Source organism: Primulina huaijiensis, chromosome 2 (assembly GCF_012295235.1).
Source record: "Primulina huaijiensis isolate GDHJ02 chromosome 2, ASM1229523v2, whole genome shotgun sequence".
In the NCBI taxonomy this organism is placed as follows: Eukaryota; Viridiplantae; Streptophyta; class Magnoliopsida; order Lamiales; family Gesneriaceae; genus Primulina; species Primulina huaijiensis.
The window spans coordinates 3,908,519-3,919,936 of record NC_133307.1 but is presented as its reverse complement, the minus strand read 5'-3'; the positions used below and the strand labels follow the sequence as shown (position 1 = coordinate 3,919,936).

Sequence of the window (11,418 nt, the reverse complement as noted above, 5' to 3'; positions counted from 1 at the left end):
AATCAAAACGAAAGAAAAACACAAAACCGAGAAATTACTGTAGTTCAGACAAATTCATCTTACATCTACTAAACTCTCCATGAGATCAATCAACTGTAAACCAAGCAATTCGTTTACAAAAAGTTATCCCTCACATGCAATCACTCAACGAGATCTCAAGAAATAATTAACTCCTCGACCACTTTGATGGTTATTTTGTTCTACAAAATTGTGCGTTTTATTTTCGAGTGGCTCTCAATCCGTCCTCAGTCTCGTTACGATTATTTTTAACTCGACTAGTGAAATAACTATCACAATAATCTTATTGAGAATTAACATTTGTGTACTTTAAAATTGAAATAATAAAAATATAAATAGGAAAAAGGCAACGCCGCAAAAAATAAAGTAAAATACAGAGATGCGTGTGACAACTTTATTTTGGTTATTCTTTATTGCTTAAAAATATTGTTTAATTTTTTTATATTAAAAATAAATATAATTTAATGGATTGGAATCTGTAAGTTGCCGGAGATTCCAGGAATCATTTCATATTTGATTTGTCAACTTGTCATATTGTGCCACGATCCAAATATTCATTGGGCCACCTTTTCTTATAATAGAATTTAACTATAAGATATTTATTCATCGGGAACATAATAATGCCACTTAAATCATATTATTTATATGTTGGGGGTATCCAATACACATACTATAATTTTTGTAAAACGACGAACGTTCGATCCAACAATTAGTATCAGAACGAGATTATTGGTTCAAGTCTCTCAGTTAACATATTATTATACTTCTTGGGAACATATTTCTATACTTCTTGGGGCGATGTTGAGCTAAATGTGCATGAGTGAAAGTAGTACTGGTATGATTGACCGCCTGAAAAATTCTTGTACATGATGTTGCGTCACTTGATCTGGTTGACGAGGTGAGCAGTAAAAGTGTGACCCTTGATCTTAACGGACAATATTGCCTCTGGTGAGGAGAGGAACGACAATAGAAAAATCGTAAGACTGATCTCTAAGAGATATGAAACATCACCAACATATAGACACGCACATCCCCGGATTCATGAGCCTAAAAACACGACCCATTAGTATCTAAGTAAGTGCACTCTGCACTGCCACAAGTATAAAAAAATAAAGTTGTGTTTTGATTTTTAGTATAATGATAACCGTTTGATCGTAACAATGAGTCATATACTAATTTAAACTTGGATAGTTTGAACTGATATTTGTATGCGAAGGAATTTAAGATAATTTTTTTTCTAAATACATAATCTTAACCGAAATACTAATATTTATTTTCTGATATTAAATAAAAAACATAACATGACATCAAAGTTAGCCAGTAGAAGTGACACAAAGCTTGATAATATATAATATATATATTATAGATATCAACATATTAATAGTTGGAAATATTTTAAGATGAAATATCATACGTTTCGAAAAGACGAGAAAAACCCGCAAGATTTTTTAAATTTATTTATGTGCGTGTGTCTATATATATCTTAACACAGTAAAAGACAACATGCTGTGGGATTCCTCAATGAGTCTCAGACAACAATCTTCTATTGCAACCACTTGCGGATCTATTCAAATTTTCAAGAAAGGTGAGATCTTCCTCCTGTTCTATTTATGCTTCTGTTGCTAATTTCATCCACATATTTTTTTACTAAAAACAAAACTAGTTGGTCAATTTATATCTACTATTTTCGGTTTATAAGATCGATTCCATGAAAAGGAAAAAGAAATTGGTTAATAATATATGTGAGTCGGATCGACTCTTGAAGATGATTAACTTTTCTCTGACGTACATTGAAAATGATTACACTAAAACTTGACGAGTGGGATAAATACTTACATTTGAAGAAGAAGAAAATTAAATTCTCATAACAAGAATTTAAATTTGAAATATAATTATTAAATGATTTTATTTGTTAAATTACCAAAATATGTCGATCACGACTAATAAGCATATGCTAAGGTGATATCCAATGTTATCCAAAAATAATAATATTTTCTTCCAAGAAATTAGTTCTACTCTTCGATTGTGTTGTCGCTCGTTTATAATTTTTTTTTCTGCATAATTTTTCAATTATCACGAGTTTTTAAATTTTAAACTAAAGTTTTATATATGCTTGAGCTCGAATTTGAGTTCGACTTATTTTATTAATTTATCATTGCTTATATACTTTTAGTTTGATTGGATAGGTATATATGATGAAAAAAATATGTGATAATAAAATTCATTGCGAATCAAACAAAGTTTCCCACATCTTTCGAAAATAAATAAATAAAATTTGTGTTTCGAAAAAATAATATTCGGATTAATTAAGAAACTTTTTAAAAAAGTGCATAAACAATGACTTTCCAAAAGTTTTTATTCAATATTACCTTTTGAATATTTTTTTTCCACTTTTGAAAAAGCGATAAGAAATTTTTTTTTATTTGGAATTTNTATTTGTCAGCTTCTGTATTTTTTTTATTAAAAAAAAGATGCATAAAAGCTAGATTTTACGAAGCATATATTTTGAATTATATATTATGTATCCATCCAGCGGTGTTACCCCAATCAATTCAGGAAGGTGCTCACTGCTATAGAGAAAAGCTGGGCTCTTTTCTGATTCTGGAAAATGTAATGCCTTATAAGTAATTTTGGGTAGGAGTAAAGCTGGGATCTTTTCTGATTCAACCCACACAAAGATGATTTTTTTTTCTTGTAACAGTATAAATCCATCAGTATACCGTGAATCTTAGCTTGAGTTTGTGTATTCTGTAGCATTTTGTGATTTTATTGGTTGTTTGATTGGTAAATTCTTGGAATTTTGTTGGAGATCCATTGTTTGGGTTGATTGAGGTTTCTGGCCTTTCCTCCATTAGAGAAATCTAAATCTTTGAATCTTCGTGGTCAGCTCCGAATCAGACGAGGAAAAAATTACGTATGCCATGACTCAATATGTCTCTTATTGTATAAATAGTTGTTTGCTAGTGTCTGTGTGCATGTCTAGAAGAACGAAAACTAGTAATATTTGTTATGTTTGTTGCAGGTTTTTAATCATTTGGGATATAGTAGGATCACTGGGAACGTGCTGAATCAGTGGGGAATAGATTCAAGAAAAGTGTACTTTATCAGATGGATGGTATAGTTGCCGCATCATTGGATAACTTGGATTTTTTTAATCATTAGGAATAAAGTAGGATCATCTTGTAGAAACTGTGAGGAAGTAGATTCAAGAAAAGGGCACTTTATCAGATGGATGGTGCTGCATCCTTGGATAACAGTGTGCAGGTCTGGAATTTGGAGGAGTCGTTTGGTAACGTTGCAGAGTTGATGAATTTTGATGCATATGATGGATGTTGTGATGGCCCCAACACGTTATCGGATGTCGTAGATCCTCTTAATTCGGGGCTTTTCGAGGAATTGTATGGGGTTGAACGTGGAATGATCACCACGAGGGAGGCTGATTTGTTCTTTAGGGAAGTTAAAACGATGTTTCGATCACAAACGGTTGATGATGTTGATGCAATATCTAATCCGAATCGTGCATCGGCTAATGTAGATCATTTTACGATCCCGAGGCCTCCAAGGCTGTCACTGGCCGAGAAAATGATTCAAGCAGTGCTTCTTGCTAAGGGGTGGTCTGGTGAGGGTATTTTGGCCCAAGTTTGGGTTCCATCGAAGAACGGTGACCACTACATCTTGAGTACCCGTGAACAACCTTATTTACTTGACGAAAAGCTGTCTGGATATCGTGATGTCTCTAGGTCATTTACTTTCGCGGCGGAATCAAATCCGGGTTTCTTTCCAGGACTTCCTGGCCGTGTTTTTACCTCTATGATCCCCGAGTGGACTTCAAATGTTATGTACTATAGTGAGGCCGAATACTTGCGAGTGCAATATGCTGCTGATCATAAAGTGAGAGGAACTATTGCTTTACCTGTTTTTGAAGAGGATTGCCTTGAAGGACCGTGTTGCGCGGTGCTAGAATTGGTTACGATGAAGGAGCAGCCCCATTTTGATTCAGAGATGGAAAATGTTTGCCGTGCTCTGAAGGTTAGTTTTTTCGATGAGCCAGAGAGGATCTGATAGGTTCTGTTTTCTTGCCTATAGAATGATATAATTTATGCACTATCTATGCACAAAAGCATGATTTGGCCTGAAAATGTTATCAGTTGTACTTTTAATGCAATCAATTTCATAATATTCATATCTAAGTGTCAACATTTTTCAGGTGGTGAGTTTAAGGAGCAGTGTTCCTCCTCGACTTAGTTCCCAGGTTGGTATAATTATTTTCCCTATTTTATCATCTCTTTATTCCATGATTGTAATGATGATCATCTACTTCCTAACATAGCCTATTATTTCAGTCTCTCTCAAAGAATCGACAGTTAGCCTTAGCGGAGATTACTGATGTTCTACGTTCTGTCTGCCACACACATCATTTGCCTCTGGTGTTAACCTGGATTCCTTGTATTTACACCAGAGAGGCTGGTATTGAAACACTACGTGTACGAGGTGCAGGACAAAATATGATTCCATACGAAAAATATATTTTGTGTGCTGAGGACACCGTCTGTTATGCGAATGACAGATCCATGCAGGGATTTTTGAATTCATGCGCGGAGCATCACCTCGAGGAAGGTCAAGGGATAGTAGGGAGAGCCCTTCAATCAAATCGCCCTGTTTTTCACCCGGATGTCAAGGATTACCTTATAAATGAGTATCCACTCGTTCATCATGCCCGTAAATTTGGCCTAAACGCAGCTGTTGCTATTAGACTAAGAAGTACTCATACTGGTAATGATGACTATGTATTGGAATTCTTTCTACCTGTTGACATTAAAGGGACTACAGACCAACAACTCTTGCTGGATAACCTTTCAAGTACCATGCAAAGGATGTGCAAGAGTTTGAAGACTGTTTCTGAAGTTGAATTACTTGGACCGGAAGGGGATTTGAAGGTTGGGGTACGAGACGGAGAAATAAAAGATATACGAGTAATGGCTTTATCAATGAGTGTTCAGCAGTCGCTTGGGAATTTAAATTCTGTTGATAGGGTACCTCAAAATGTATTTGAATCGAATAATGCAGAAATAGGAGCTAACGACCCTTCCAAGCAGGTACCTTAGAATCTTTCTTCAAAGGAACTTGTCTCAATCTTTCTAATACATATCCTGTGTCGGAACTGATGAGTTTTGTCAGGATCAAGCCCGAGTAAATTTTGAATCCTGTTTCTTTTTATATACTCGTGAATATTTATCCCATTTTACTTCTGTATATGCAATGTTGTAGTCTGATTTTTGCATTTATCAATTGTAAACTCATTAAGGATCTGTTGAAAATGGTTCAGTGATATGGTTGGAAATGAAATTGAAGAAAATTTTGAGTAAAACTAAAAACATTTTCTCCTGTTTAGTTGAGAAAATCTAGAGCAATGTTCTAAACAATTAGATTGCAAAGTGATATCATGAATAACTAAAGCCAACTAGCATGCCTAAGCTCAGAGGTTACTTTTCTAAACCGATATTGGTATTGAGATACTTCTTATAATCCTTTTTAGGTGATGCTCGAACCAATTCGACTGATGGAGAAGAAACGAAGCACCGGTGAGAAGCACATCAGTTTAAGTGTTCTACAACAACACTTCTCTGGGAGCCTTAAAGATGCTGCAAAGAGTATTGGTGGTGAGTTGTTCTATTCACTTTCAGAATTAGTTTCATTCTGCCATTTAAGAGCCGAATTTGAGGTACCATGTTATTTTACTTTTGAATCCAATGTTTTTCCCATAAGACATTATACTACCTATTCAAAATGGTTGTATCATTTGGTATTGTTTCGAACACATGGCCTTTTAAACGACATTCAAATGAGTAGCAAAAAATGCCAGATAAGGTATATTTTTGAATTGTCAGACCTTATTTTTTGGTTTATTTTCCTTCCGTAGTCTGTCCCACTACTCTCAAAAGGATATGTAGACAACATGGCATCGCGAGATGGCCATCTCGAAAGATAAATAAGGTGAACCGTTCTTTGAAGAAAATACAAAGCGTGCTTGACTCTGTCCAAGGTTTAGAAGGAGGTTTGAAGTTTGATGCAACCACAGGAGTGCTTGTATCTGTCGGCTCTATGACAAAAAACATAGATATGGGAAAATGTTTACCCTTCACTGGTAAAAATATTTCTGCTGGGCAGTCGGAATCAGTTATCCCGAACGCAATGCCGGAACCCTTGACATCTTTCATTACCTCTGAGGATACTAGTGTAAAAGTTGAAGAAGAGTGTCTTACAGACGAGAACTGGCTGGCAGAATTAAATGCTCTCTATGCAAGTTCTTTAATGGGAGAGTGTACAACCGAAGAACCTCTTACCCAAAATTTAGATAAGTCTAGAATAGCTGCGTTAGATACGTGGACATCAAGGCCTGCTAGTCTAAGTACAATGCCATGGATGACTTCTCCAAAGGGTACGGCAGATTCTTTCCTATCGAAAGAAGTGTGCGATAGATGGGAACAAGAATTCAGTTGCATGAAACCCGAAACCTCTGAGTCCAAAGGCAACGCTATGGTAGATGAACATAGCCAATTGTCAGGCATGACAGACTCATCAAACGGGTCGAAAACAATGATGAGTGGCAGTTCCACTAGCTCGGGAAATTTTGGTGAAAAAACCCCTGAAAAGATCATTGAAGAAAGTTGTGGAGACAGCGGCTCTAAAATCACAGTTAAAGCTATTTACAAAGACGACATGATTCGGTTTAAATTCGAGCCTGCATCTGGATGTTTTGAACTGCATGAAGAAGTGGGAAAGAGGTTCAACCTGGTGATGGGGGAATTCCAGCTCAGGTATCTCGACCATGAAGAGGAATGGGTGATGCTGGTGAATGATTCAGATTTTCAAGAATGCATTGACATGTTAAGTTTTCTTGGCACTCGTACCGTGAAGTTCTTGGTTCGTGATTCGTCTACTTCCTTCATGGGAAGCTTTGGCGGCAGCTAATGTCGGCCCCTCCGCGATTATTTGTATGTTGAGTCGTGTACGAAGTTCAGTTTCTAGCTGAGCTATGCTGTTGGATGTAGTCGCTCAGAGTATCTGTGAGGCAGCTCATTTTGTATAGTAGCTTCTGTTATCTGCTTTAGGTGAAATATCCATGTCCATCTATATATATACCTATAAAAAAATGTATATTCTATCATAAAATGAACAATACTCCTTCATACACAATATGTGCATGTACATAAATTTTTTTTTTTATTTTATGTTACATAAATTTTGTATAAAACTGCAGAGATCATATTAAAATTAAAAAATTTAAAATTTATTTAAAAAGATTTTTTGATAACTTTTTAGAATAATAATTAAAATATGATTTTTTTGTGCTATTTTTTTAATGATTTTTTTATGTTTGAAGAGACATGATCGTTTGAAAATGAGAAATACATTATTTTAAGAGTTAATTTTTAAAAACGGCCTCCTATAAATACTTATAATGTAATTTGACCTTAAATTGAGTTAATTTTTTAAAAATAAAGTTTTATTTGCACTGTAAAATGTTAATTAACACTCCACATTATCTATTTAATCCTCTTATAAACAAGATTATCGTAATAATCACTTTCCTTGTGTCTTAAAATCTGTATTAATTTTAAAATCCTCAAATGCAATTCTATTTGTCAACAACATAAATTTTGATCTCAAAAAAATTTGTGGTTATTCTTCATATATATNATGAGGAATATGTTGGTCAATTATAAAACTGGACATCGATATTTACGTAGAAAACCCTTAAAAATTATTAGGATAAAAACCACAGACAAGATGAAAAAAATTCTACTATAATATTTTATGGTGTACAACCACTCACTGTGTTTCCAAAGAGAAGACACACTCTCTTAATACAGAAGAACAAATACATCACAAATATTATAGAACTAAGCACTCAAATGCTATAAGATGAGAGAAAAAAACTCAAGGGATGTTCGGCCAAATTTACAGCCGAATTTGACAAATATCTGCCAACTTTTTTTGACTAAATCACTTGTCGATATTTCTCTCACTTGAAGATTTGATTGAGAATCAAACACATCTCCACACATCTTTTCAATCTTGCCATTTCCCGCTGCTTACGTTTTTACTAGGCCATTTGAGGATCTACACCACTCAAACTTATCCGTGTTCACTGGTTTGGTCAGAACATCAGCTATGTTATCTTTTATATGGATCTTTTGCATATCCATACTTCTTTCTTCAACTACTTCTCGAACAAAGTGAAATTGGACTCCAACGTGTTTGATCTTGTAATGAAAAGCTGGATTCCTTGCGATATGCAAGGCACCTTGATTGTCACAAAACAAAAGAACTTTATCTTGTTGGTGTCCGTTCTTCTCCGATAACCTTTTAATCCATATTGCCTCCTTACATGTTTAAGTGGCTTCCATGTATTCTGTCTCCATTGTAGATAACTTCACAACTGTTTGCATTTTTGAAGCCCAACTTATTGCTCCTCCTGCAAGTATAAACACATAACCAATAATATATTTCATCTTATCAAGATCACCTGCATAATCTATAACGACATAGCCTCTCAGTGTAAAATATGATTCTCCATAACATAATGCAGCATTTGAGGTACCCTTAATATATCTAAGGATCCTCTTAACAGTACTCCAATGCTCTCATCCTGGATTTGCCATATACCAGCTAATTGCTCCCACTACATGAGAAAATATTGGAAAAATATAATGTGAATGATATGTCCTTGATCAAAACACTCGTAGATCCAAGTTTGCATATTTTCAAAAATAAAGGCGAACCCATATCTCAATTAGAGCATTCAAAGATCATAGGAAGTCCGATGTATCTCATGAACTGCACTCGTCCAGATATTGCTTATGTTGTCAACGAACTCAGCATATTTACATGTAATCCTGATAATGATCATTGGAAGGCAGCATTAATAAGGGTACTTAACTATTTAAGATACACATTAAATTATAGATTACAATATACGAGATATCACGCGGTCCTAGAAGGTTATAGTGACGCAAATTGGATATCCAACACAAATGATTCCACAAGTGTTTACGTATTTACCATTGATGGTGGGGGTATATCATGGAAGTTTTCTAAGAAAACTTGCATCGCTCAGTCCACAATAGAATTGAAATTTATAGCTTTAGACAAAGCTGGAGAAGAAGCCGAGTGGCTTCGAAATTTCTTAGAAGAAATCTCTTATTGGAATAAGACAGTGCCTTCAATAATAATTCATTGTGATAGTCAATCAGCAATTGGAAGGGCACAAAACAATATATATAATGGTAAGTCTCGACACATTCCTCGTAGACATAATACCATATGACTATTGATCTCTAATGGCATTATCTCCATTGATTATGTAAAATCAAAGGAGAATATTGCGGATCCACTTACAAAAAGTATGTCGAGAGATCAAATGAATTGTCTATCAAGAGGAATGAGATTAAAACCCTAAAATTAAATCTTGTAGTGGTTACCCAACTTAATTGACTGGAGATCTCAAGATCTAGGTGCAAAAGGAACAACTAATTTATGAGATTGGTAGAAACACCTTGGAAAAATCTCCGACATATTTCTATGATAAGAGGTGTTGCTCAAAAAAGGGTAAGAGGCTAGGTTTTATCTTTAATGATTCATAAGATATATTAATACGTATGTTGGAGTATAGTGGGATACTCTCCTAGGAGATCACTGACATAAGTGCGAAGTGTGGTCGCTTCAAAGATGAAAAGCATTCGCGAAACCAAGCGGTGTCCATGTTCAAAATGGACTCATCAGTGAGAACCTAATGAAATGCTAGAAATGTTATTGTGTGAATATAATTGTCTAGGTTTACATAAAATGACGGATAGTTCAAGGCAGCACGTCCACTAATTGCCAAGTAAATCCGATTATATCTTATTAAGGAAGGTTCAAATTCAAAAGCTACATATCCTGATGTAATAATCTTTCACTAGAATGCTATTTGCCGAGTCAGTTTAGTCACATGCATTAATTTTCATTCATGTAGGAGATTGTTAGAAAAAATGAGTTTTGTACTCATTTAGAATCTATAAAATAATTCGAACGAGTTACGTTGCGAACAAAATTATTTCTCGATTACCAACTAGGGTGAATGAGAAATTAATTGGTTCGAATTTTATCGAGTGAAAATATTGAATCGAAAGGACTGTGTGTGTGTGTGTGTGTATNTGGCCGAAAGATTCATTTTATGAAGTGTTGCATCACTTTATGAAGGTTTTTCATCCTCTATAAATATGACTTCATTTATTTGCAATCCACACACCATTTCTCTTCTTCTCATTTCTCTCTAAGTTTAGTTCTACATGCGAATTTTTAAGCATAGCGCTTAAATTCAAATTTTCAAGATATAAAATCTTGAATTTGGATTTTCTAAGCTTATACGCTTAAATTCGAATTTTGTAATTAAATTTGAGAGTTGTCTTCTAGTTTTGTGTTTTTTAAGCATTTGCGCTTAAATCCAAGTTTTTCAAGATTTAAATTCTTTGAATTGGATTTTTAAGTTTAACGTTTAGAATTTGAAATTGAAAATTTTACATACCATCTTGATAGCGTTCTAAACATTTTCAAGTTTGTGTGGCTTTAAAATTTGTAGTGCTACTATTTTGAAGCCGTAGTAGTTGTATCTTAAGAAACAAATTACCAATAAACGTGAGCACCGGGGCAGTGCAATATCGTTTTAAGGAAAAAGAGTCAAACTCTTGTCTCGACTATTTTCTCGTAGCAATTTGGTTCACCTATTTCTATCCCGTGATTTTCCAAGACAAATAAAACTATAAAAGAATATCTACCACTAAATTAGACATAATAGATTTACAACTAGTACATTTATGCATATGTTGCATGCATTTACAATTACGTTTTTTGTGGATAATTGTCTTTGGAGTTGAGGAATTTTTTTTAACTCAATATTAATAATAAATATAGTCGAATAATATGAGTTAGAATCAGAATTTACCAAGTAGATTGTTAATTTAGATTTTGTATATATTGTTAATAAAATTTGAGGCTATGTGGGGAGTTTCTCTGGTTGGCCTAGTCTTTTATGTTGATAATTAATAGAGATAATTGTATCATGGCTAAGATTTGGGGAAAAATATCCCGCAAAATCTATGTTATATTAATAATTGATTATTACGTGTTGAGTTTTTATTTGTGCGATAATTTTTTAAATATGTTGAATTAAAAAAGTAATTGCACCATACAAATTAGCATCGGGGTAGATCAAATGACTATCATTTGCCAAAAAATTTCATATAGGGTCAAGTAAGTCTGATCATAGTCTCAAAAAACTGATGGTTTCTATTTCAATGAAGAACAGAAAAGAGGTACATATCATTGATGACCAAGAAAACACAATCATTGGGATTG

The 11,418-nt window shown here is 34.2% G+C and overlaps 1 protein-coding gene across 4 annotated transcripts; it reads left to right on the top strand.

Moving 5' to 3' along the window:
* The first annotated feature begins 1,585 nt into the window (after window positions 1-1,585).
* Window positions 1,586-7,238, top strand: LOC140964848 (protein NLP9). Of its 4 annotated transcripts, none has more exons than XM_073424837.1 (6): window positions 1,586-1,603; window positions 3,041-4,047; window positions 4,226-4,270; window positions 4,362-5,114; window positions 5,555-5,678; window positions 5,939-7,238. In XM_073424837.1, exons 2-6 carry the CDS (start codon window positions 3,247-3,249, stop codon window positions 6,988-6,990), a joined length of 2,775 nt encoding a protein of 924 aa, XP_073280938.1. In that variant the 5' UTR covers window positions 1,586-1,603; window positions 3,041-3,246; the 3' UTR covers window positions 6,991-7,238. The 4 variants fall into 4 exon arrangements, with proteins under 4 accessions (XP_073280938.1, XP_073280929.1, XP_073280922.1 ...); XM_073424828.1 differs by lacking the exon at window positions 1,586-1,603 and adding an exon at window positions 2,528-2,628; XM_073424821.1 differs by lacking the exon at window positions 1,586-1,603 and adding an exon at window positions 2,528-2,652.
* The last annotated feature ends 4,180 nt before the right edge of the window (window positions 7,239-11,418 follow it).

What these genes read in the sequence shown, in the direction of transcription:
- LOC140964848 (XM_073424837.1), top strand. Translation starts at nt 3,247, where the DNA reads ATGGATGGTGCTGCATCCTTGGATAACAGTGTGCAGGTCTGGAATTTG. An exon ending in CTAACGACCCTTCCAAGCAG is followed by an intron (nt 5,115 to 5,554) that starts GTACCTTAGAAT and finishes AATCCTTTTTAG; the next exon opens with GTGATGCTCGAACCAATTCG. An exon ending in TGCTGCAAAGAGTATTGGTG is followed by an intron (nt 5,679 to 5,938) that starts GTGAGTTGTTCT and finishes TTCCTTCCGTAG; the next exon opens with TCTGTCCCACTACTCTCAAA.